At 43.9% G+C, this 20782-nt stretch overlaps 9 protein-coding genes across 9 annotated transcripts; 6 read left to right on the top strand and 3 right to left on the bottom strand.

Moving 5' to 3' along the window:
• Positions 1-371: 371 nt before the first annotated feature.
• EAF02_000280 (uncharacterized protein) lies at positions 372-4291 on the top strand. The gene is made up of 4 exons (XM_038896328.1): positions 372-844; positions 898-1002; positions 1052-1440; positions 1495-4291. Exons 1-4 carry the CDS (start codon positions 650-652, stop codon positions 2045-2047), a joined length of 1242 nt encoding a protein of 413 aa, XP_038763187.1. The 5' UTR covers positions 372-649; the 3' UTR covers positions 2048-4291.
• On the bottom strand, positions 2568-4286 carry EAF02_000281 (uncharacterized protein; the record flags this gene model as incomplete). Its single annotated transcript, XM_038896329.1, has 1 exon — positions 2568-4286. One exon carries the CDS (start codon positions 4284-4286, stop codon positions 2568-2570), a length of 1719 nt encoding a protein of 572 aa, XP_038763188.1.
• A 526-nt stretch (positions 4292-4817) lies between the features above and the next one.
• Positions 4818-7728, bottom strand: EAF02_000278 (uncharacterized protein). Its single transcript, XM_038896326.1, has 2 exons — positions 7397-7728; positions 4818-7343 (listed from the first exon to the last, which is right to left on the bottom strand). Exons 1-2 carry the CDS (start codon positions 7545-7547, stop codon positions 6217-6219), a joined length of 1278 nt encoding a protein of 425 aa, XP_038763185.1. The 5' UTR covers positions 7548-7728; the 3' UTR covers positions 4818-6216.
• Positions 5018-5881, top strand: EAF02_000279 (uncharacterized protein; the record flags this gene model as incomplete). The annotated part of the gene is made up of 2 exons (XM_038896327.1): positions 5018-5203; positions 5255-5881. The coding sequence occupies 2 exons, from the start codon at positions 5018-5020 to the stop codon at positions 5879-5881; spliced, it is 813 nt and encodes a 270-aa protein (XP_038763186.1).
• Positions 7729-7905: 177 nt separating the features above from the next.
• On the top strand, positions 7906-10074 carry EAF02_000277 (uncharacterized protein; the record flags this gene model as incomplete). Its single annotated transcript, XM_038896325.1, has 2 exons — positions 7906-7991; positions 8121-10074. 2 exons carry the CDS (start codon positions 7906-7908, stop codon positions 10072-10074), a joined length of 2040 nt encoding a protein of 679 aa, XP_038763184.1.
• Positions 10075-10628: 554 nt separating this feature from the next.
• On the top strand, positions 10629-14408 carry EAF02_000276 (uncharacterized protein; the record flags this gene model as incomplete). The annotated part of the gene is made up of 1 exon (XM_038896324.1): positions 10629-14408. The coding sequence occupies one exon, from the start codon at positions 10629-10631 to the stop codon at positions 14406-14408; it is 3780 nt and encodes a 1259-aa protein (XP_038763183.1).
• A 676-nt stretch (positions 14409-15084) lies between these two features.
• EAF02_000275 (uncharacterized protein) lies at positions 15085-16233 on the top strand (the record flags this gene model as incomplete). Its single annotated transcript, XM_038896323.1, has 1 exon — positions 15085-16233. One exon carries the CDS (start codon positions 15085-15087, stop codon positions 16231-16233), a length of 1149 nt encoding a protein of 382 aa, XP_038763182.1.
• Positions 16234-17345: 1112 nt separating this feature from the next.
• EAF02_000274 (uncharacterized protein) lies at positions 17346-17885 on the top strand (the record flags this gene model as incomplete). The annotated part of the gene is made up of 1 exon (XM_038896322.1): positions 17346-17885. One exon carries the CDS (start codon positions 17346-17348, stop codon positions 17883-17885), a length of 540 nt encoding a protein of 179 aa, XP_038763181.1.
• Positions 17886-18204: 319 nt separating this feature from the next.
• Positions 18205-19421, bottom strand: EAF02_000273 (uncharacterized protein; the record flags this gene model as incomplete). The annotated part of the gene is made up of 2 exons (XM_038896321.1): positions 18205-19153; positions 19211-19421. The coding sequence occupies 2 exons, from the start codon at positions 19419-19421 to the stop codon at positions 18414-18416; spliced, it is 951 nt and encodes a 316-aa protein (XP_038763180.1). The 3' UTR covers positions 18205-18413.
• Positions 19422-20782: the final 1361 nt, after the last annotated feature.

The following is a 20782-nucleotide window of genomic DNA, read 5'->3' as shown; positions in this document are numbered from 1 at the left end:
ACAACGAATCATTTACGAGCTTGCTGGAGAGCAATTTTAAAAAAGCCTCGTGAAATATATTTCACAAAGTATTATATATTAGAACGAGACGCACTTGTAGCTTACAGTCGGTCAGCCAGTCTACTCGTAACTCGTTATTGGAAAGCAAACAATAGTTGCATTCATACAGCATTCGTGAATTCCAGTCCTTTTGGAGTTGACATACCAACAGTCGAGTTTTGACCCTCTCCCATTAACCGAAAGCAGATCCTCCGCAAAATTGAAATTTGTCACAACCGGGCACCCCATTCGAAAAATTTAACGTGAAGAACTATCCACCAAGTAGCTCCAAAAATCGTATCTCGCAGGTGCATCGTAGATACGATTCACGAGGTTATCGCGTGGCTTGAAGAGAGACCTATATTAGACTTCTTTCGTAGGCGTTAGACTCGCTCTTGCCGAGAAATTGTCGATACAGGGAACTATTAAGAAGCGTCATAATCCATGTCCACCTGCCTGAAATCTCTCTGCTTCCATCTTCATATATACCAGTGACTTGCAGATTTTAGTATCTGAAAAGCCAATTGCTTAACGTCATCCTCAATTTCTGTTGATGATCAATGATTGCCTTTTCCTTCTCTCCTCATGAGCAACACTTCCTCGATATACCATGGTCTCAATCGCAATGATGGACCTCATCTCTCGTGATGATCATGTTCTCGGTGTTAATCGAGGAGCCCAGGTGACGGGTGTTGCCTGTGCTGCTCTAGCCTTACCGTGGATTGCCGGTATACTTCGATTTTATGTCAGGATTGGAATTCAAAAATTCTTTGGACCTGAGGATTGGTTGACTGTTGCTTCCATAGTATGTATGTCACTATGATGTATGAGGATCAATGTTAACGTTATGGACCTTAGACTATACATACTGCTTTGTGTGGACTTTTATTGCGGTCACTTGCATTTGGACTCGGTGCTCATATATACAATATCAATTCAGATTATCTCGATGAGCTTGCTAAGGTGTGTATTCTCGAAGAATACAATTGGATATTCAGCTCACTATTTCCAGTACATATTTGCGAGTGAACTTCTCTATGTCATCACCATGGCTATTACGAAAGTTTCCATCGGGGTCTATTTTTTACGACTCGCCAACAAACGATATCAATTTTGGATTATCTACAGTGTTATGGCTATTGCAGTTCTGGTCAGCATGGCGTATTTCATCTTCGTACTGTTGCAATGTCAACCAATATCTTATTTCTGGAATATGTTCGACGACGGCAGCGGATTTTGCTTGAGCACATCAACTCGAGCTAACGTTACCTATGCACATGCCGCCATGAGTGCTCTAACAGACTGGGCTTATGGTATTCTACCAATTACATTTGTCTGGAAGATGAAGATGAATCCGCGCACAAAACTTTCAGTTGTTCTTATTCTATCTCTTGGTTTCTTGTAAGTTTTGCCAACGTACGTTTCAAATACAACGATTTGCTAACCTACCTATAGTGCAAGCACAGCAACAATAATCCGCATATACTACATTAATAAACTCAACCAAACCACCGACTACACTTGGGAAGGAATCAATCTAGTTAAATGGTCCATAATTGAACCCGCCATCGCCTTAACTGCCGCATCCTTTGCTACGCTTCGACCTCTCTTCAGTGCCCGTCAAAAGAGAACCTTTAGTATCTACTCTGATAAGTCGGCCACCGCTGGCAAAACTTCCCAGGAAACCCTTGTCAATTCTGATGACGAATATTCGAAACGATTTGCTGCAATGCTGGGTCTAGACGACACTTATGGCGTTCGAACATACGTATATGCGGATAAGAAAATCGTGCGGAAGGATGATTTAGAAAGAGAACGACTACAGGCGGCATGGAAAGCAGAAGAGTCGGATGATTCAATAGAAGTCAGTGTTCTGAGTGCAGGGTACCAAACAGGAGAGAGCAGCCGCTCGATCGGAGAAAGTAGTGAGACAGGAAGTAGAAGTGGGGAAAGGATTGATTGGGCGAGTGGATATAAGACGACCGTTATCACTCAGACGAGTGAATGATTTGTTTATTTTGCGAAGATACCTTTGTGTTTGCTTTACGTTTGCTGTGTTACTTAGCGGGAATTTGGGATATTGTTATTGGCTCTTCTATTCTATTTTATAATATACTTTGGAGAGAACGGGCTTGAAATACTATGTTTATTGAGCTCTAAAACATTGTATGTCTGTTCATATGAGCGCAGTAATACATGTCTGATGACGTCTTTTAAAAAAGCTTTATGATTTGCAAAATAATTCAATGTCAATGCCAAAAATTCCAGACCCTAAAATCTGTTGCAATGTAAAACGAAGTGTTCTTTTGGAGGGGGACCTCGGATAACACTGCCGACTTCAGGTCAATATCGTCGAGTCCCACTCTGCACAATCAGGGAGACAAATAAGTGCGGTATTCATGTGTCGAGAATTTACGCCAATTCTTCGTAAACTTCGATATGAAACACGTGGAAATCTGCCATCACCCTCTTCACCCTGTGTGGAATTTTTATGAAAGAAGTCCTCATGAACAAACGATAAAACCATCTCAATGCTCACTATCAGAACTTCCACCCTCAACCTCTTCCTGCACTTCTAAGTCCGATTCAGAGTATGAACCCGACGCTTCATCCTCCTCGCCATCAGATGCTTGTTCCCGGTCTCCTATATCCACCCCAGATTTGCTTCGTTTTCTCTTCTCCTTGTCGATACCCCGCCATCCTCTCTTCCCGGTGAGCGGCTTGAGAAATCTATCGGTATGTACCGCTCCTTCCATCTCTTCATCACTGTCAATACGAGAAGCATTTCGCTTTGTGGGAGGGTGGTCTTTACTATCCGCGTTTTCCGTGTCGGAAGCTGAATATGACGATTCGTCTTCGTCTTCATCGAAAGACGCTCCAGATTCTTCAGATTCATCAAAATCAGGAATCATTCCCGGGCAATATTCTGTTACTTTATCGTCCTTTCCTCCTACTGCAGGTCCCTCAACCATAGTCCTCATTACCATATTCTCCCCAAAAAGATCTGCACATCTTTGCGTAGCCCTAGCAATGACATTCGGCGAGAATCCAACTAATGCAGCAGATCCTAGTACCTCGCTCCAATCCCTGAGACCTAGCATCTGCTTGCGTGTCTTATCTGAAAGCTTTCTAGGTGATTTTTGAGGAGACACCGAGGCAGGTGTTCGTTCCCGTTTAGGTGTACTTGGCTCGATTGGTGGGGCAAAAATTGGCAGTGGTTTCTTCTGAATTCTGGCAATCCGAGTGAGATATTCATGCTGGGTTTCGCCCTCTAACCTCGCGTAAACCTTCTTCGGCCGTCCTCGGTGAGTTTTCTTCACTCTCCAAAGTTCGGGGTCGTCAAGGCCATTCTCATTTGGTGTAAACACAGGGACGGCTGCAGGATCAATGGGCTGAAGTTTGCGTGGCCGACCCACTGGCCTTTTAACAGGCGAATCTCTATCTGTAGCATCACCTGCTATGCTAGTTGCACGTGAACGAGACTCCACGTCCGTATCGAACTCAGTTTGAGCGGCATACTGTCGGCAGGTTTTGCGCGCATGGTGCAAAGCCATCAAGACATCATCTAATTTCGAAAGGGTATGCCTGATTGATGGGTGCAACAATTCTCGAGAACGCTCGTCGTCAGCTGATATCTCGGGTCGGAGTATAGTTGTGGTGAGAGGTGGCTCCGATGATTTTCTAATACCATCTTCTCCAATCTCAGGATCTTCCGACTGCTCTTGTTGTGGTTCATCAATATTCATTCCCTCGGTAACACTATTTTCGACTTGTCTTTCATGGTCCTCGGCGATTTCCCTTTGCAGAAATCTCTCTCTTGAATACTTTAACGTGACCCCGATCAATTCATCTTCCAAAGCCCTACTCAATTTTGTAGTCTCCTTTCTTCTCAGAGTAAACACTTCGTCATTATCATCCGGACCTATCTGCTCGCCTTCCCTTGGGACCTCCGTCGCTTCAATTGGCCATGCAGTCCATTTTTTAGGAGGTACAAATTCATTTGAGTTATCTTGATCCTCATCTTTACCATGAACAGTTCCATCAGCATTGAATTCTTTGGCTCGCTTTTTCAAAGCGAAAGCATTATATAAATGAAGGCTCAAATCTCTGTTCCGAAGTTCATCCAGCGAGGCCGCCAAACCACGTTCTTCTTCTGTGATTTGTTGCCATGTTGAAGCTGGTCCATTCCAGCGGTTTTCGCGGGGCGGAGAAGAATTCGTGAATGTCGAGTTTGTTGGCGACGACATTGTGAAAAGTCATGCAATGAACATTGTTACGAAGATCTTGTGAATGCTTTGGAAAATGGACAGAAAAATGTTAATTCGGCGTTAGGCAAAAAATGTGCTTACCGCTTACCGTATTTGATTTCACAACACTTTCCATAACCGCAATCGACAGGTCAGAATTACATTAAATTTCCAACTCTCCCTCAAAGAACATTGAAAATCATAAAGTTTCAGAGGTGTCAAAATGATTTGTTGGCTCCAAATTATCATATCGTCATTCCGATATTCAATACCGCTACTTTTGACTGATTTAGTACTACAATATGTGTACACATTTGCAACTGATGTGCACGTAAGAGAGGTACAAACTTTGAATCTCTCAATCTTGATTCAGTATAGTTTGTCCAGTCACATTCGTTGTAATCAAGAGTTACAGCAATTTATGTAATTTCAAAGTTAGTTTGTAGAATCTGTCACCGATCACGTATAGCCATGGACACCACAGCAGAACGGTTTTTACTCTTAGTTTTTTTTTTTTTTTGAAAAGATCGCCCACTAAGCTTTAGTAACCATAGGTTCATTCTCAAGCACCGTACTGGGTATAGTGGAGTCTAGACCTATATCCTCAGTATATCATGCTACATCATAGACCTTTCATCTGCATCATAAAACTTCTACCACAATTTGTAGACCTCCACTGATCATTCGAAATATACTCGGCGCTGACGGATGTTAAGATTCTTACCGTGATCATGAACACCCCCAATCGGATTCCCCGACTTCCTCAGAAAAGAAACCCTCAACGCTCTACAAATTCAAATCCTCAATCTCTCTCGAATCAAAATCGACGTCTCATCGCAGCGAACTCCTCTCAGACCCGAACTCAACGAACCGAACTCTCACCAGTTCCCAAAGAATATCCGGCCCGATCAACCAAGGTATCTCCGCAGTTGCCTTCGGGCATCGTCATGTCACTGACCTCTCTTTAGTCTCCCGAATCCTCGTTTAAATGGACAAATCCGGATCCTTTCAATACTGAAAGTAAAAACCGTTCGGTACGTCGGACTCTTGCGTCTCCCGCGCGCTTCGACTCCGGAATTGACAGCATTGCTCCCGATTCACTGGTACCCTTCGACTGCGGCATTGACAGTGTTACTCCTGATTCACCGGCATCCTCCGAATCCGGCATTGACAACGTTTCTCCTGCTTCACTGACACTCTCCAACTCCGACATGAATGCCAATGCCAATGCGCCAGAGGTGTCAATAAAGCAACGTATCTACAATGCCATACGCACCTTTGAGATTGAGATCAAATCACGAATGAAATTGGAAAGTAAATCGAAAAGGGAGGAGAGAAGAGCGCGAGAGAGACTAAGACGCAAGAGCATAGCAAATGGTGCCGCAAGAGCAAAGGCCGAAGATGTGAGGATGAGGGCCCAGCTGGATGTGCACTATGAAGATGAACGGAGAAAAAACAGCAATGCGCGAAGGAAAGCAAAGGAAAATGAGATAGAAATAAAGGCAAAAGAAAAACGTCGGAAGGTCCAGGAAAAGAAGCGAAATGACCAGGAGAAGAAAGAGCGCAGGGAGGAGAAAGGGTGGGAAAAGATGTGACTGGGATTCAAAACGGAAAATTGGGAATGTCGCCCGTAGACTAATGTAAGGATAAAGATTGCATTGGATTGATTATATGGAGAGATGCTTTTGCACATACATCGTCATTTAAGGCATAGAATAGAGGCCGTGTACCATAGGTTCTGGTACGAGATCTTCGGCAGGCTTTGAATTTCTTAGCCTTCATCGTCATGGATATATTTTTGGAAGTTTGTAATGACGTAGTAGAACCGAAGCCTCGTTGTACATAACTTCATAGGAATCACGACATGTCGCATTGTACCAAAGAAATATCGATGATGGATGCGATCTGATCTGATTGCTTTATATCATACTTATATTTGCCTGACCTCTTTACCCTTCATTTCCGGTCGTTCAACTTCCCATTCATCCCTGAGGACTGCATAGAGTAAATCTGCAACCACCAGGACACTCCAGCCAAGGCTCCATACGAGTGTAATTGCGTAGAAAAAATTGGCATTTCCACTTCCGGCATAAATCCAAAGATAGTAAAAGGCAGGTCCCAATAATGTTGCATATAGAACCGTAGAAGAGGCTAGGAAAGAATATCGCATTAATGGGAAAAGGTGACTATAGACTGGCAGCATCCCTAAGAACAGAGAGGTATCTGATATTGATGGATATGGTTTAAAAATCGCAAAGATTCCGAGGAGTATTGTGAGCACAAAAAGAGGCTGACGTCGTACGCGAATGGTAAGGCCCCCGACATATGATGAGAGGTGGAGCCAGAATACACCGAGGAAGAATGACCTAAAAGAGTCAAACATTTCAATGAAGAAATACCACCACAGTCCAACATTGGGCGTGAGGTCTGGAAGAAGAAGTTGGACACCATAAGTTGATGATAGAAATTCCCAAGACCCCGTGATTATGTACGACATGTGTAAAAGGGAGTATAAGTAACCACAGACAGCTATGGCATTGGTGCCAATGAACAATGGTAAAGACTCCTGACGCTTACTAGGACGTTGACGATCATAGCATAGCAGGGCCAGAGGAGGGAAAAGAAGTATGGGATACATAGACAGGTACGCTGCGAATGCTATGGCGAACATCGAGGTATAAGATGCGCCAATTAATGCTTTTGAAATGGCATATAATATAGCATAAGTTGTGAATATGCTTGTTGGACGGCCAATGCATGTTGCAATGGTGAATGGGTTGAAAAGAAAGGCAGCAGCAATGGCGAAGCTGGTCCACCGTTTATCCTTTCTAGGAGATGTGAAGAGCTTCGAATTTCCTGCCTCCCCAGACTCTGCTATATTGATTAAAGCATTTGCGCTGGCAAGGTCGACCAATGTGTATAGTAGGTATGTGAATGCGGGATACATCGAAGAGCTTGGGAGGAGAGAGAAGAGAGGGAGGAATAACGGTGCCTGATGATAGACACCACCATCGTATGGGGAGACATTGTGATTGTAAAGAAAGAGGCCCTCTTGTACTGCATGAAGTTAGTCGCCAATTCAATGCTTTTCTCTGCGTATGGGAACATACATCTCTTGAAGCTTGTAACTGGTGTAGAGATCTCGACTCTCGCTGTCAACAAATCTGGGAGGCCCGGGAAAGATGCAAATAGTAACAGTCGAACAGCTGCTGCTGCACCGAAAAGAGCTGCCTTCCTCCTATCGATACTCATGATGGTCATGAGCTAATGTCAAGTTGTTGAGCAAAAGAATGAAGCTCAATCATCAAATCAACTCCCTTTCTCATCTTATTAACCCATTCCCTCACTCACTCAATGCAGTAACCATCTTATGTACTTCAATTCATTCTCAACCAATAGATTTGTTTTGATGTTCTGTTGTTCTAGGGTCAGGTGGTCCGTGTAAGGCGGTGAGATGGTCTATCCAATAAGCAAAGAGTTCTTCTGTTAATCAGCGGATTGAGAAGCTTTGGAGAAATAAAAAAAAAGTTCTCTGGGAACTTTTTTATCAGCACGACTGAGAAACCCCCCCCACGATACTATCTCCATTCTCATCTCGATCTCAATCGCAACAGCAACAATGGGAAGAATTAAGAAGAAGGGAACTTCTGGTCAAGCCAAGAACTTCATTACCAGAACTCAGGCAGTCAGAAAATTACAAATTTCGTAAGTACATATTCATATACATTGTAGTATTGAAAAAGTCCCTCCCCCAATTCCTTCAGTCGCATTGTTGCTTCTGCTTCACTTCTACTTATATGTTGAACAATAGTACTAATTCTTTGATTTGAATAGTCTACCTGACTTTCGTAAGTTGTGTATCTGGAAAGGAATTTATCCTCGAGAACCAAGAAATAAGAAGAAGGCATCGAAATCCTCGACACATTCTACCACCTTTTACTACACAAAAGATATCCAATGGCTATTGCACGAGAAGATTGTCGATGCTTTCCGTGAGCAGAAAGCCTTAGAGAAGAAAATCTCGAAAGCTTTAGGACGAGGAGATGCAAGCGACGCTGCGAGACTTGAACGCAATGCATCAAGACCGGAGAAGACTGGAAAGACTAAATACAATTTGGATCACATCATCCGAGAAAGATATCCTACATTCATCGATGCGCTACGAGATCTCGACGATTGTTTGTCAATGCTTTTCTTATTTGCAAATTTACCCTCGACCTCGACTGTTCCTGCAAAGATGATTGCGAGATGCGAGAAGTTATGCTTGGAATTCGAACATTATTTAATCGTCTCAAATAGTTTGCGCAAGTCATTCTTGTCTATCAAGGGAATTTACTACCAGGCAACTATACAAGGACAGGATATTCTGTGGTTAGTGCCTTATAGATTCAACCAGAGAGTCACTGGTGATGTGGACTTCCGAATCATGGGCACCTTCGTCGAATTCTACCAGACTTTGCTAGGATTCGTCAATTTCCGCCTCTACACTTCTGTTGGATTGGTGTACCCACCAAAATTCGATGCGGCTAGAGATGATCAAGATGCAGGTCTAGGAGCATTCTCATTGGAAGGAAATGGTATTGGTGCTATTGAGCAACCAAAGCAGATCACCAATGGCGATGCAAAGCCCGATCCTAAACTCCAAGCAGAGATTGACAAACTGATGCTTCAACTCAATGCACCAGAGAAGGAGGCCGAGGAGACAACCAAAACTTCACCCGATGGCGAAGATGAAGAGCAAGCAACTGAGACTATTGATAAATTCGAGCCAGCTGCACCAGGTGGTGATATCCTTATGCAACCTTCTTATTCTGCCACAGATCCATCGACTTTGTTCTCAAAGTTTACTTTCTTTTTATCAAGAGAGACTCCACGCCAGCCTCTCGAGTTCATTCTTCGGGCATTTGGCTGCAAGCGTATTGGTTGGGACGCAGTCCTTGGAGAGGGTGCTTTCACTCATAATGAATCAGACCCATCGATTACCCACCAAGTGGTTGATCGCCCACCCGTACAAGTCCAACCTGAGGAAGATGAGGAAGTCAAGGAAGACAACCAAACAGCACAGCGCTTGAGGCCCGGAGCTCGAGTCCCTGGTCGCATTTATATTCAACCACAATGGATTTGGGATTGTATCAACGATGAGGAGCTCAAAAGACCGGATCTATATGCACCCGGTGCACAATTGCCTCCACATTTGAGTCCCTTTGTCAAGAAAGTACGTGGTCAGTATGATCCATCTGCCCCACTTGAAGACCAAGAAAGGGAGGACGAGGAACTCGAAATGGATAGCGGTAGCGAAGATGAGGCAGATGTCTCCGATGAGGAGGCAGCTGTTAAGAAACAGGATCTGGTTACAGCTATGGATGTCGATGAGACTGCTGAGGGTATGGATGTTGCTGGATCTGATGATGAATCAGACGAGGCTCCTGAGAAGGTCGATGAGTCTTTTGGTGGATTCTCTGAAGCCGAAGACAGCGAAGATGAAGAAGAGACCACTGCTCTTCGACGTCAACGAGAACTTGAGGCTGAGTTATCTGGTGTGGCCTTACAAGAAAAGGAAGTTGACCCAAGAAATAAAGCTAAGATGGATGCCAAGAAGAAGGCCGCCAAGAAGGCGAAAGAAGAAGACGAGGAGTTGGAGAGATCTAAGATGATGATGAGCAGAAAGAAGAGGAAGATTCTAGAGAAGATGGTTTACAGTAATAAAAAGAAAGACGCAGAGGCAGAGGCATTGAGAGCCAAGAGGAGAAAGATTGAGAAGTCTGGAAAAGCAGCTCCAAGAGAGTAAGAGAATAATGGTGGTCACTGTAGCTGAGAAAAGTATGGCGTTCGTGGCTTGGACAAGGAGTTTCAACCTGCATTTGGGGGTTTATTACTGTGGTTATACCTGTGAATATTAGACTAGCCAATCTTTCTTTTATTATCATGAATATTAAACACAAATCTGTGTGGCTTCTTGTGATTTTTTGTGACTTGCTTTGTGACTTTGTGAAACTTATTTATTTTATATACTTTTGGATGACTGATCATGTGATAGGTACCCAAGGCCTGAAAGGACTTAAATACAGGGTCTCTTTATGACTTTTTGGCAAGGTCGGGTTTCAGAAACAGTAAAAGCAAATTCGCGTCAGAACTACCGAACGTACACACTATGGCTGTGGATCATCATTTCTCCCGGCATGTGAAAGCTTAATCTGCTGATTGTAAAACAGAAAGTACAACTTTCAAATAACACAGCTATCGGGCGACCTCCTCTACTTTCTGTTTTCCAACATGCGAGAGCAATCATTCTCATAACTTGGATGCTACTGCATATTCGGATAGCTAGGCCGGGAGAAAAATATGACATCTCATCCTCCTCTCGACGCCACGACAAGAAATAGTTCTAGCACTTCACCGATCGAACGCCGAACGACTTCAAGCACGTATTCGAGTTCAACCCAACGATATAGTAATGACAGCAGCGAGACGGGCGAATCTAGCACGGCGGTCAGTAATCGAAATAGCTTTGCGACAAGTACCTTGAACGAAGAAGGTAGTGAACAACAGGGTGGATTGGATGGAGGCATAGAGGACAGAAGTAAAAAGGATGGGAGAAGCAACCATAGGGCCCACAACAAGAGTCGAAGTAGTGGAGGATTTTTATTATCAAATTCTCTATTCCATCGCAATGCAGAGACCTTATCTACGGCCACGGCAGAACAACAACCTCGCAATCGGGGGGTTCTTCACGATGTGAAAGGTAAATCAGCGGACAAAAAACAGAGCAAGAGACAATCACGTAATGGTACTATAGTAGGAAGCCCCCTAGCCTCCAATGTGGCGAGCGCTCCCACGGCCCAGGACATAGAAGAGGAAGATGTAGTTGATGAAAATACGACGCCGCACAGTGATCAAGGGCGAGGTGCAAATGCGTCCGAAAAGCCTGTTACAAGCGGGCTTGATGTTGATTCTGCCCAGATCGTCAATTTGGCCCTGAATCTTAGTGAAAGTAGAAGAATCGCATCGAGACGTAATGCTTCTACACCATTGCCCTCGAATGCTGTAGGATTTAGAGATGAGATGGCAGGAGGTAGTCTACGTCACCATTTACAGCAGCAAAGGAGAGTGTCCAGAAACATCTCACCGAAGCCTGACAGAATTGATAGGGCACTCACAAGTTCTCCACGCCTTTCATCGGGAGTAAAAATTGGCCCTCTGCCGATAACTTTAGATGCATCCGAAACTGCCTACCAATACCAATTCTCTTCATCTACATTGGCGAGAGCAGAAAAGGCTAAAAAGGCAATTGAGCTCATGGCCCAATACCGTCGATTATTACAATATGTCCCTCCATTGAAGGCAGGATCTGTGGAGAAGAATCAGCACAGCAGTCCAGGCTCGACGTCTGAACAACCTCATCGCATATTCGGCAGGCAATATAATCCTTTGCAGTACATCAGGAATAGAAAAGTGCGTGCTCGAGCTCGGATTTCCATTGATGGAGAAGCACAAGAATTCGGAAACGTTCACAAGGTTTCATGGTGGGTTGATGAAGTTTCGAAAGCTGCTTTAAGTGACGGTTTTGTCAACGGAAATCATGTAGCACTACCGCCATTCTCAAAAGCTATAGAAGAAGGCCATTCGCCCCATACATCACCTCAGTCTGCGGGGAGTAAAAATCAAAGCGCCCTTAAATTGGCAAGACCCAGAATTGACTGGGCTACTAGTCCTGCAGATATGCTTGCAGACATCTTCTGGATGGAACAGGGTGACAACAAGACGCTGATTGAAGATCGAAATGGGAGACCAATATTTTCTCGAAATCCTGAGCCTAGGCAATCTATCCCACGCAAACTTGACGACTTTGACATACTTAAATCGCCGGATCGCTCCCATCACAAGAAATCGAACTCGGCTGTCGACCTTCGTATCGATACTAAGCTTCCAGAGTTCAGATCTTCTAAGGTTGATTCAGATAAGCATCTGGAAAGTAAAGCCTCCAAGGTTCGGCACAAACTACATGACGCAACCCATGCGCAACATGGCAGCCACAGTGTAAGCCGTGAGCGTTCCCGCTTTTTACGATCTAGGAGTAGATCTAGTTCCGATTCCTCCGACAGTGAACATATAAAAAGGTTTTCAAAACGGAGACGTAGTGGGACGAACGAAAGTCAAGATGATCACGGTAAAGACATTCTTGAAAAACAGATGTTGGAAATGCTTGCGAAGGAATCTGGCGATTTCAATTGGATGACACCCAACAAGCTGGATAAACAGGCCTCCGTTCCAGCTGTAGAGACGCCAACTCTCCCTATACTCAACAGTGGGGAGAAATCGGATTCCAGTATAAGTTTGCATCAAAGAAGGACGGACCTGAAGGGTATCAATAAAGATTCTCCTATCAAGAAAAGACACCCTTTCACATCTACCCCATCAGGACGACCAAGCCTCGAAGTACCGGGCGTTAGTCCTCGAAACTCTTTGGACGGCCTTGATACTACTGCTCCCAACTCCCCACAAATACGGGCCTCGAAGTTGTCTAATTTTGTTCCTAGTATTGGACTAGATCTCTCATCACCTCGTAGTCGCCGGTCATCGCCAAACAGAAAACGGGCCTTATCACGAGTGCGGTCTAAGATTAATCCGTTCCGTGAGCACAGCAGAGACCGCAGTGGTGAATACGAACCAGATAGATCTCGTGTATCGATAGACTCTATTGGTTCCATAGATTCAAGAATTGATCCTAGAGAATACATTCCTGAAGCTCTCAATGGCCGTAATCGGTCCTTGAGCCCCACGAAGAAACTCACGTCGAGAGACACAGATGAAAGTGCAAAGTCTTTGAAGAAACAGACAAGCCTGCGGAGGGGTAAAGGTGACGAACCATCTGGCATCCGAGGATTGTTCAAGGGCTCTCGTGGACCTGTTGCTAGAGTTAGCGAGTTTTTATGGAAAAAGGATTCGAACAATTCTACTGCTTCAACCGATGAATCCGACATGGAAGATTTCCGCACGCCGGTGCGCGAAAACGAAAAGACACTTCTTTTGGATAGGTATGACTCGAGACTAGTAGATGTGGAAGTGTCACATGATAAATCGATTCCAACTTATCTCAATGACATGCCTTCATTTAAGTCGCCTTTGGAAAATCGCGGAAGGTCTACGAAAAGTCGTAAAGCAGAAGCAGTCATTGAAGCAGAACCTTCGGATGTTGAAAATCCATCTAGTTCAAAACTCGAACCTCCTCCAAGAATCGAAATAGACGGCGTTTCACCAGCATCATCTCCGGAAGGAGGAAACCGACACGATTCTGATGTCTCTGATGATTCAACTCGCAAGGAAGGTTACGCTCGAGGTGTTCGTAACGCGGACGCTCGGTTGAATGCCATACTCGGATATCCTGGCAGGGTCGATACAATGCCAGTAACTGGCTTGTCACACATCTCAGCGAATGACAATAGACGCCCCTCACTTGATATAAATCGTCGTTGGAGCCACTCTGATAGCGGAGTATCAATTCATCGTGGTCCCTTGACAAAACGAGACATTGCATACGTTAAAACACGTCTTTACTCATCTGGCGTCAAGTCAATGTACCTCACACGTCAAGCCGCGGAACCAGTAGACTTTCGAACTGCGCAGGGGAGTTGCTACAAAGGTATAATTTCTCTCACCAATAAGTCTCTTTCTCCGGTCCCAAGATCACAACAGCATATATTAGCAGCAAACATCATTAGGGATGACATTCAACTTTCAGCACAATTATGGCAAAAATCTCAAGAAAACTTCTCCATGAATACTATTCAAACGCTTCTGGACGAAATGGGAGCTCTACATAGCCGTCTAGTTGATAATTTAACTCCAATGGCAAGAAAGGCAGCGGATGAAGCGGATGAGGTCTCCAAAGATCTGGTCACAAGTCAGATATTGGAAGTCAATAAGTTGACGGCTAGCATGGATAAGATGATCCGAAGAAGGAGGAGAAGATTTAGATGGGTGAGAAGAGGAGGGTGGGTTCTGGTGGAATGGGCGTTGGTGGGAGTAATGTGGTATGTTTGGTTTATGGTTGTGTTGTGCAGAGTTGTTATGGGGATTGGAAGAGGTGCGGTGAGGGCTGTGAGGTGGCTATTTTGGCTGTAAACGGTGTTACAGTCGTATCTATTGCATAGAAGAAGAACTTGCGACTTGGAGAATTTCACATTAACAACGGAGCAGTAAGGGAATAATTTTGAATGGTATGCTGGGTTTCGCAAGTGGAGCAATGGGTTTGGAAATAAAAGAGCTATGGATGAATAGGATGGATGGACTCGGAAAAAGTCTCGTTTGTCGGTAGAATTGGAAAGAACACTTTTAATACATTAATGATACCCGATAATTTAGTCTAATACAATACATTTCAATATGAGAGGTTCAGTAGTCCACTTGAAACCTTCGTGCAACCTGAGATACTCCCCAGTGTGAGATGGAGATGCTTGCTTGGTGAATCGGTTGAGCATTCGAGTGGTTGCCGCTAATTAACTTTTTGATGTTTTTCTTTGTCTCTTACACTTTGCTTCCTTTATTCTTTTACTTCCACAATTCTATTTTGGTCCAACATCTATGGTGATTCTTTGTCTCGGATCTCGTTGTTGGCTGACAACACTGAAACAAGTTACGACTGTCACGTATTTAAGCTCTTCATTCCCCTATTTGTCTTCCTCTACATCTTTCACCATCTCCCGATACACATATCACAGCAACGAGCTCGCGGACCATTCCCAACATCTCATCAATTTCACATCTATATACAGATACTAGCAAGCAAAAGTGAGGCATCATGTCACATAAAGCCCAAGCTCCGGTATACAACACCGACAACGGCAAAAAGCCACCTCCATCGATCGAAGACGAGAGAATTAGTCCCCAAACTTTCTACAAGCTAGCTGCTCTTGATTCAGAATCTGCTTTAGAATCTGCGTCTGAATCTGAATCTGAGGTTGAGGAGTATGAAGCTTATCAGGAACCATATTATGATTACAGACATGAAGAGGGATCTCGCGCGAGATCTCCATCTCCTGAGCCTGTTTATCGGCAATCGAGCTCCAATTATCATAGGGATGATCATAGACCACAAGATACTTATGGAAGAGAAGAATATGACAGGCCTTATGTTGTTTATCTAGATATGCTAAAAGAATTTCGTGCTCGAAGGCGAGCCGAGCGAGCTGCTCGAGCTACCCAGGATGATGAACCTCAACCATCTCACCATAGCCGCAGAGCTCCTTCCCCTGAGAGAGAAGAATATCGCAGGCCTCATGTTCCTTGTCCAGATTCGACAGAAGAACATCGTGCCCGAAAGCGAGCCGAGCGAGCTGCTCGAGCTACCCAGGATGATGAACCTCAACCATCTCACCATAGCCGCAGAGCTCCTTCCCCTGAGAGAGAAGAATATCGCAGGCCTCATATTCCTCATCCATCCCGAGATCAATACTATAGCCCCAGAGCCCGATCATCATCTCCTCCTCCTACACGACCAAGATATCAACCCGAATCTTCCCATAAATCTTCATCATCTTCATACTCATCTTCAAGTCGCACACGTGCCGAGAAATTAAGGAAGATGGAAGAAGAACGAGAAGAAAGAGAAAGAATTAAAGAGGATCTTCGAGCAAAACAAGAATTCAAAAATGAAAGGCTTAGAAGATATCACGAAGAGAATCTGAGAGCTGAAGAATTAGATCACCTCAAATTGCGAAGAGAAGAGGAAGAAGAAGATCGTCTTAAAGATCGTCTTAGACAGAGACAAAATGATCCGAGCGAAAGATATCAATCTCGTTCCAGGCACGAATCCCGCGAAAGCTCCAGATATGAAGAACCAGAATCTACGAATCTCGCCCGAGACCTAACTATAGAGATCCAGAGTACGGCTACGATTATGCGAGAAAGGAAGTTAGAGTTCCGGAGCCGAGAAAGGGGGAGAAACTGAGAGTGGATGTCCCTGAGGGGTGGAGAATCGTTATTGTGGCTGAGGATTAGATTTAGGAAGCGGTAAGTAAGAGGAGCGTTTCTACTGTTTTTTTCTTTGGTGCTGGTATAGACTTTTTCGTCTTTCCTAGAGTCACTCCTTATATCGATTTCCTTGAGTCAATATCTTATAGTCGCTCCTTCAGTCACTTTTCTCGAGTCATTTTCTAGAGTATAGATATATAGGTAGATAGGTAGACATATGTTTCTTAGTTATCTTTCCTAAAGTCATTTTCTTTAGTTTAGTATGAGGAATTCCCAAGTGGGAACAGTAATAAAATCAGATTTTCTTTTTGAACATAATTTGTATAATAAAAATGTGAGTAATTTCGTGATTGTATAACGGTAAACTTATGCAGGCTTTCCTTTCAGTATATTTTTGAGATAGATCATATAATTAGAGTTGGCCGAGTAAAGCGTCGAAGCTATGTGATGTGTATATTTTATGGTATCGAGATCATGTTGCCTTAATTTGTTTGCCTACTGGTGTTGTATAAGCCATGTGGTCTAACATCCGCTCCCTCACGGAGTTCATCTGCCCAGTAGATTGTTCGAACTATAGATTGTCTTAGATTTCCTTTTGAATGAAGTCGGTCTATACCGGTCTGACTTTCTATGTTTTTCCAGGCGCGTTTGTGAGTATCAGAACTTCAGAAGTAGTGCTGTCGAATTGGCCTTCCTCGGAGTGCCATCGTCTCATAGTCTCAGAATTCCAAATCTCGCCCACGTTTGTACGTCGTCGAATCATAGTGATTTCTCCCTTTAATGTACAAAGCAAAGACATCGAATCAACAGCGAAGAAATGGAGGGTGCCGAAATTCGAATCGTTTGTTCGAACAGTACAACGCACATTCGTCGTTGTTCTGTGATGGTTTTTGTATCATCAGAGCTGAGTATCTGTTCTTCTTTCCGCGAACAACGCTATTACTTCAAACCTTCTTCTCAGAACAATGCCTCATCATGACGATAAATAGCTCTGAATCCTGCCGTTATGTCTTCATTTCCATAAAAACCAGAAGACTCTGAATCTAACAACACAAAACACCAATCACTAACCAAGACACCAATCTCAACATGTCAGCTAAAGAAGTCACCACTCCCAGCTGCCAAGCAACAGAAACTTTCCACAATCATTGTGGCCACATTATCACCACCTTCACCCATCACTCAGACCTCTGCGTACGGAACCAGGACAGCCGACCCACCACCTCCGACTCCGCAATCTCAAATGCTAGCTCACAGCTTCGACGCTCAGCCAGCTCCGCGTTTAAAGGCATGGGACAGACTTTGGGAAAATTGACTCGACGATTAACTCTTCGATCCTCTCAACAACAGCAGGCTCAAACCACTTCTCACGAATTCACTTTCACATCTCGAGTCTCCTGTCCTCAAGTTCTTTTTCAACCCCTCTTCCAACCCTATCCCTGTCCACCTTGCGCAAAGGTCATGGGAATGGGTCCTGGAGACTTGAATAAGATTTTTGCTGGACCCGAGGAAGAGCTGTGGCAACAAAGGAAGAAGATTCTCAACCGAAGGCGGATGAATGGGCTGCGAAGATGGGAGAATGGGAACGTGGGGTTAGAGTTCCGAGGAAAGATGGAGATTCATAAGTAAGTCAAGTTTTCTTTTTTCCCTTTGTTTTTCATTCCTTCTAAATAAGAATAAATCCGAGAGAAACCCCCTAAAAAAAATGGCAAGTACTTGATCATTTAAGACACCATCTAGTTCAGGTAAGTAATATATACATACAATTTTTCCTCAAAAATACCCTTTTAACACGTGAAATGACTTGTGTAATGATTTTAATGAAAAAAATCTGTGATGAGTAAATAGCCCTTGGAAGTGAATCGCAATAAGGCAAGCAGATCTATAAACCTGTAGTTCGATATTAGAAACAGACATAGGATATTCTCAAAATTGCACAAGCATATTCGCCTAGTCAATATTGATTGATACATTCAGATATTGTTGATTCTTAATAGTAAACTTAAACAGTGGATATCATGTTGTACAATGCATATCTTTCATACGCACCCATATCCCACGGCCTAAAACCTGAACGCCAATCCATAGATACAAACTTACCATTCATATTACAGCAACATTATATCCGCAGTCCATCTTATTTACCACACCATTCCCTCAAACTCTCCCTCCCACAACCCCAGCCTGATTCCCATTCGCGATCCCTCCACTTCTCCTCCTCAGTCTATTTCCAGCCTTCTCTCTAAACCCACTATTCGTAAACTCTCTCATTCCCTGCTCTTTAATTGCCCGATTCTGTTCGAGGTCTTTTTGATCCCGAAGTCCTCCTGCAATTGCAGAGTTTACACTCCCCCTGAGTGCTTCTCCAGCTCCATGGATACCTCTGGCAGCATTTGCAATACTTTCTCGTTTGCCTCCTGGTCGGGAGAAATTAACGTTAGGCTTTGTAGGACTACCTGGCGTTTGTTGTTCATTGATTGGCATTCTTGGTGAATTGGTTGTATTTGCGTTTGATGTTAGGTTCTGATCGTGAATATCATGGTTGGCCTGTGAATTCATTTGAGCGTTTGTGGTGCTGGTATTGGTGCCGGTGATGTTTGAGGGATTGGGGGAATTCGGGTCCATAGTATGGTCTATCACGAGAGGGGGAACGGGATTGGAGTTTCGAAGTGGTGAGCGTTCGGGAATTACACGACCCCCACCAGTACTTGTTCTTCGAAGGGAATGTTCTGTTTCTGAAGGGACTGGTGTTTGAGTAGGCTGAGGAGTCCCGATTGGTGGGACAGGTGGCTCATTCGATGGGTAGGTGGTTGTTGATGCAGGAGGAGGGTCGATTGAGGGGTCATATGGGTGAGTGTAAGTTTGGGTTGAACCATCATTACGGACTGTTGTGGTCGCTTCTCCATGTCAGTTTTTTGTTCAGTCATTGAATAGGTCTAGTTTTAGATACTCACTAGTGGTAGTTGTGGTTGTGGTTGTGGTTGTGGTTCCGGGATTTGGATTTTGAACTTGATTTATCCGAGTATCTGCGCTCGAGATGTTGCTACTTCTAAAAGAATCATTATTGCGATTGTTCAAGAGCCTATTTTCATCGTCTGGAGGAACTGGGAGTGTCGCTGAAGGCGGTTCAAGGCGAGTTTTGTCTTTACTTCGGAATAAACCCATGGTAACATTTAAGTCTAGTAGAGAGTAGTTTAAAATACTAGTTGAATGAAAAACGTAGAGAATTGTACATAAACTTAAGCTCTCCAATCTCTTCTGACGTAATTATGCATCAAAATCTCAAAGCAGGATATAAATGTCGATCACTACTATGCCTGGACGAATGGCGGGGTGTTGCAGGAGATTGCGCCACAAATTCCACACTTCAATTGTGGCTGCAGTCATTACGTAGCGCCACAAAATGCGATTTTCTCCCACATGTGGGAGTGGCCATTCGCATTTGAATATGGACAATGAATGGATCCTTCTTCAGCTATTATGATCGTCTCAGAATAAAGATTAATTATTACCTGCAAATTATACAAATACCATTGATTAGTCCGATAAGTTGTTAGTTGAGTAAACCATTGGCTTGCTTGAAAGCTACATCGTAAGACTTGTCCACGAAATAGTTAGACGACTGTAACTCGCCTACTAACCCCTTCATTTATAAGCGAAGGGTACAGCCAATACTTAATTCCGTCAGCTATTCTATGGCGTGCAATTGAATGATCATGCAACTGTTCATGACTTATTTATTGTGAGTGTACTATTTAAATCTTAGTCCCAAGTTCTATACAAGCTCAAACTGGTGTAATCATCACTGCATTAAACTACTGGTAATTATATATTGAAAATTCATACCAATCATGTACTGTCCCAGTCCCTCATTTTTAATACATAGAACTCATCTCAAGTACATGCGGACGTACGCCAAATAAACAGAACTATTATTTAACATATAAACAAATATCCCATCCAGCAATTTATTTCTTCAAAGCTCCCAAGACTTGAGGTGCATGAGACTCACAACGCTCCCGACATTAACGTGTCAGTTTGAACCGGTGTCGGTCTACTGCCTCTCTTCTTTCTACCCCCCTTTCCACCAGCACTCCCACTTCGGTTCCTTTTCTTCCCGCCATGACCGGTCCTCAATACCAAGGCCCATCAGAATCACGCTTTACCTTTCTCCCTTTCACTTCACCTCGAGCAATATTCCATCCTCCTGCATTTTGTAACGCCCGATGCTCCTCCATATCTATTACAGCCAGTTCCCCTTCATATTTCTCCCTCTCATCCCTCGTCATACTCTGCCAACTCTTTCCCTTGGCCAGTTGCTCAATCATTTTTAATCCTTTCGTTTTCTTTCTGCCATTGACGCCAATCTCTTACGGCCCTTGCTTCATTGTCTTCTCTATAGTATTCAGTGAGGTTAGGTAGGCCAGCCGTAGATTGGGCGGCGGTAATGGTCTTTTGGCGCAAGATTTCGACAGGGATACTTCTGGGTCGAAACGAAGGGGGGATTCTGGGGAGTGCAAAACGGT

The sequence above is a fragment of the Botrytis sinoallii genome (genome assembly GCF_014898435.1).
Source record: "Botrytis sinoallii strain Bc 23 chromosome Unknown BSIN_001, whole genome shotgun sequence".
NCBI classification, from domain to species: Eukaryota; Fungi; Ascomycota; class Leotiomycetes; order Helotiales; family Sclerotiniaceae; genus Botrytis; species Botrytis sinoallii.
The sequence above is the reverse complement of the archived record's forward strand: the minus strand, read 5'-3'. Positions and strand labels throughout refer to the sequence as shown.

Coding starts and splice junctions, on each gene's coding strand:
- EAF02_000280 (XM_038896328.1), top strand. CDS start 650: ATGGTCTCAATCGCAATGATGGACCTCATCTCTCGTGATGATCATGTT. Junction 845..897: donor GGTTGACTGTTGCTTCCATA/GTATGTATGTCA, acceptor TATGGACCTTAG/ACTATACATACTGCTTTGTG. Junction 1,003..1,051: donor ATCTCGATGAGCTTGCTAAG/GTGTGTATTCTC, acceptor CACTATTTCCAG/TACATATTTGCGAGTGAACT.
- EAF02_000278 (XM_038896326.1), bottom strand. CDS start 7,547: ATGACCATCATGAGTATCGATAGGAGGAAGGCAGCTCTTTTCGGTGCA. Junction 7,344..7,396: donor AGTTACAAGCTTCAAGAGAT/GTATGTTCCCAT, acceptor AACTTCATGCAG/TACAAGAGGGCCTCTTTCTT.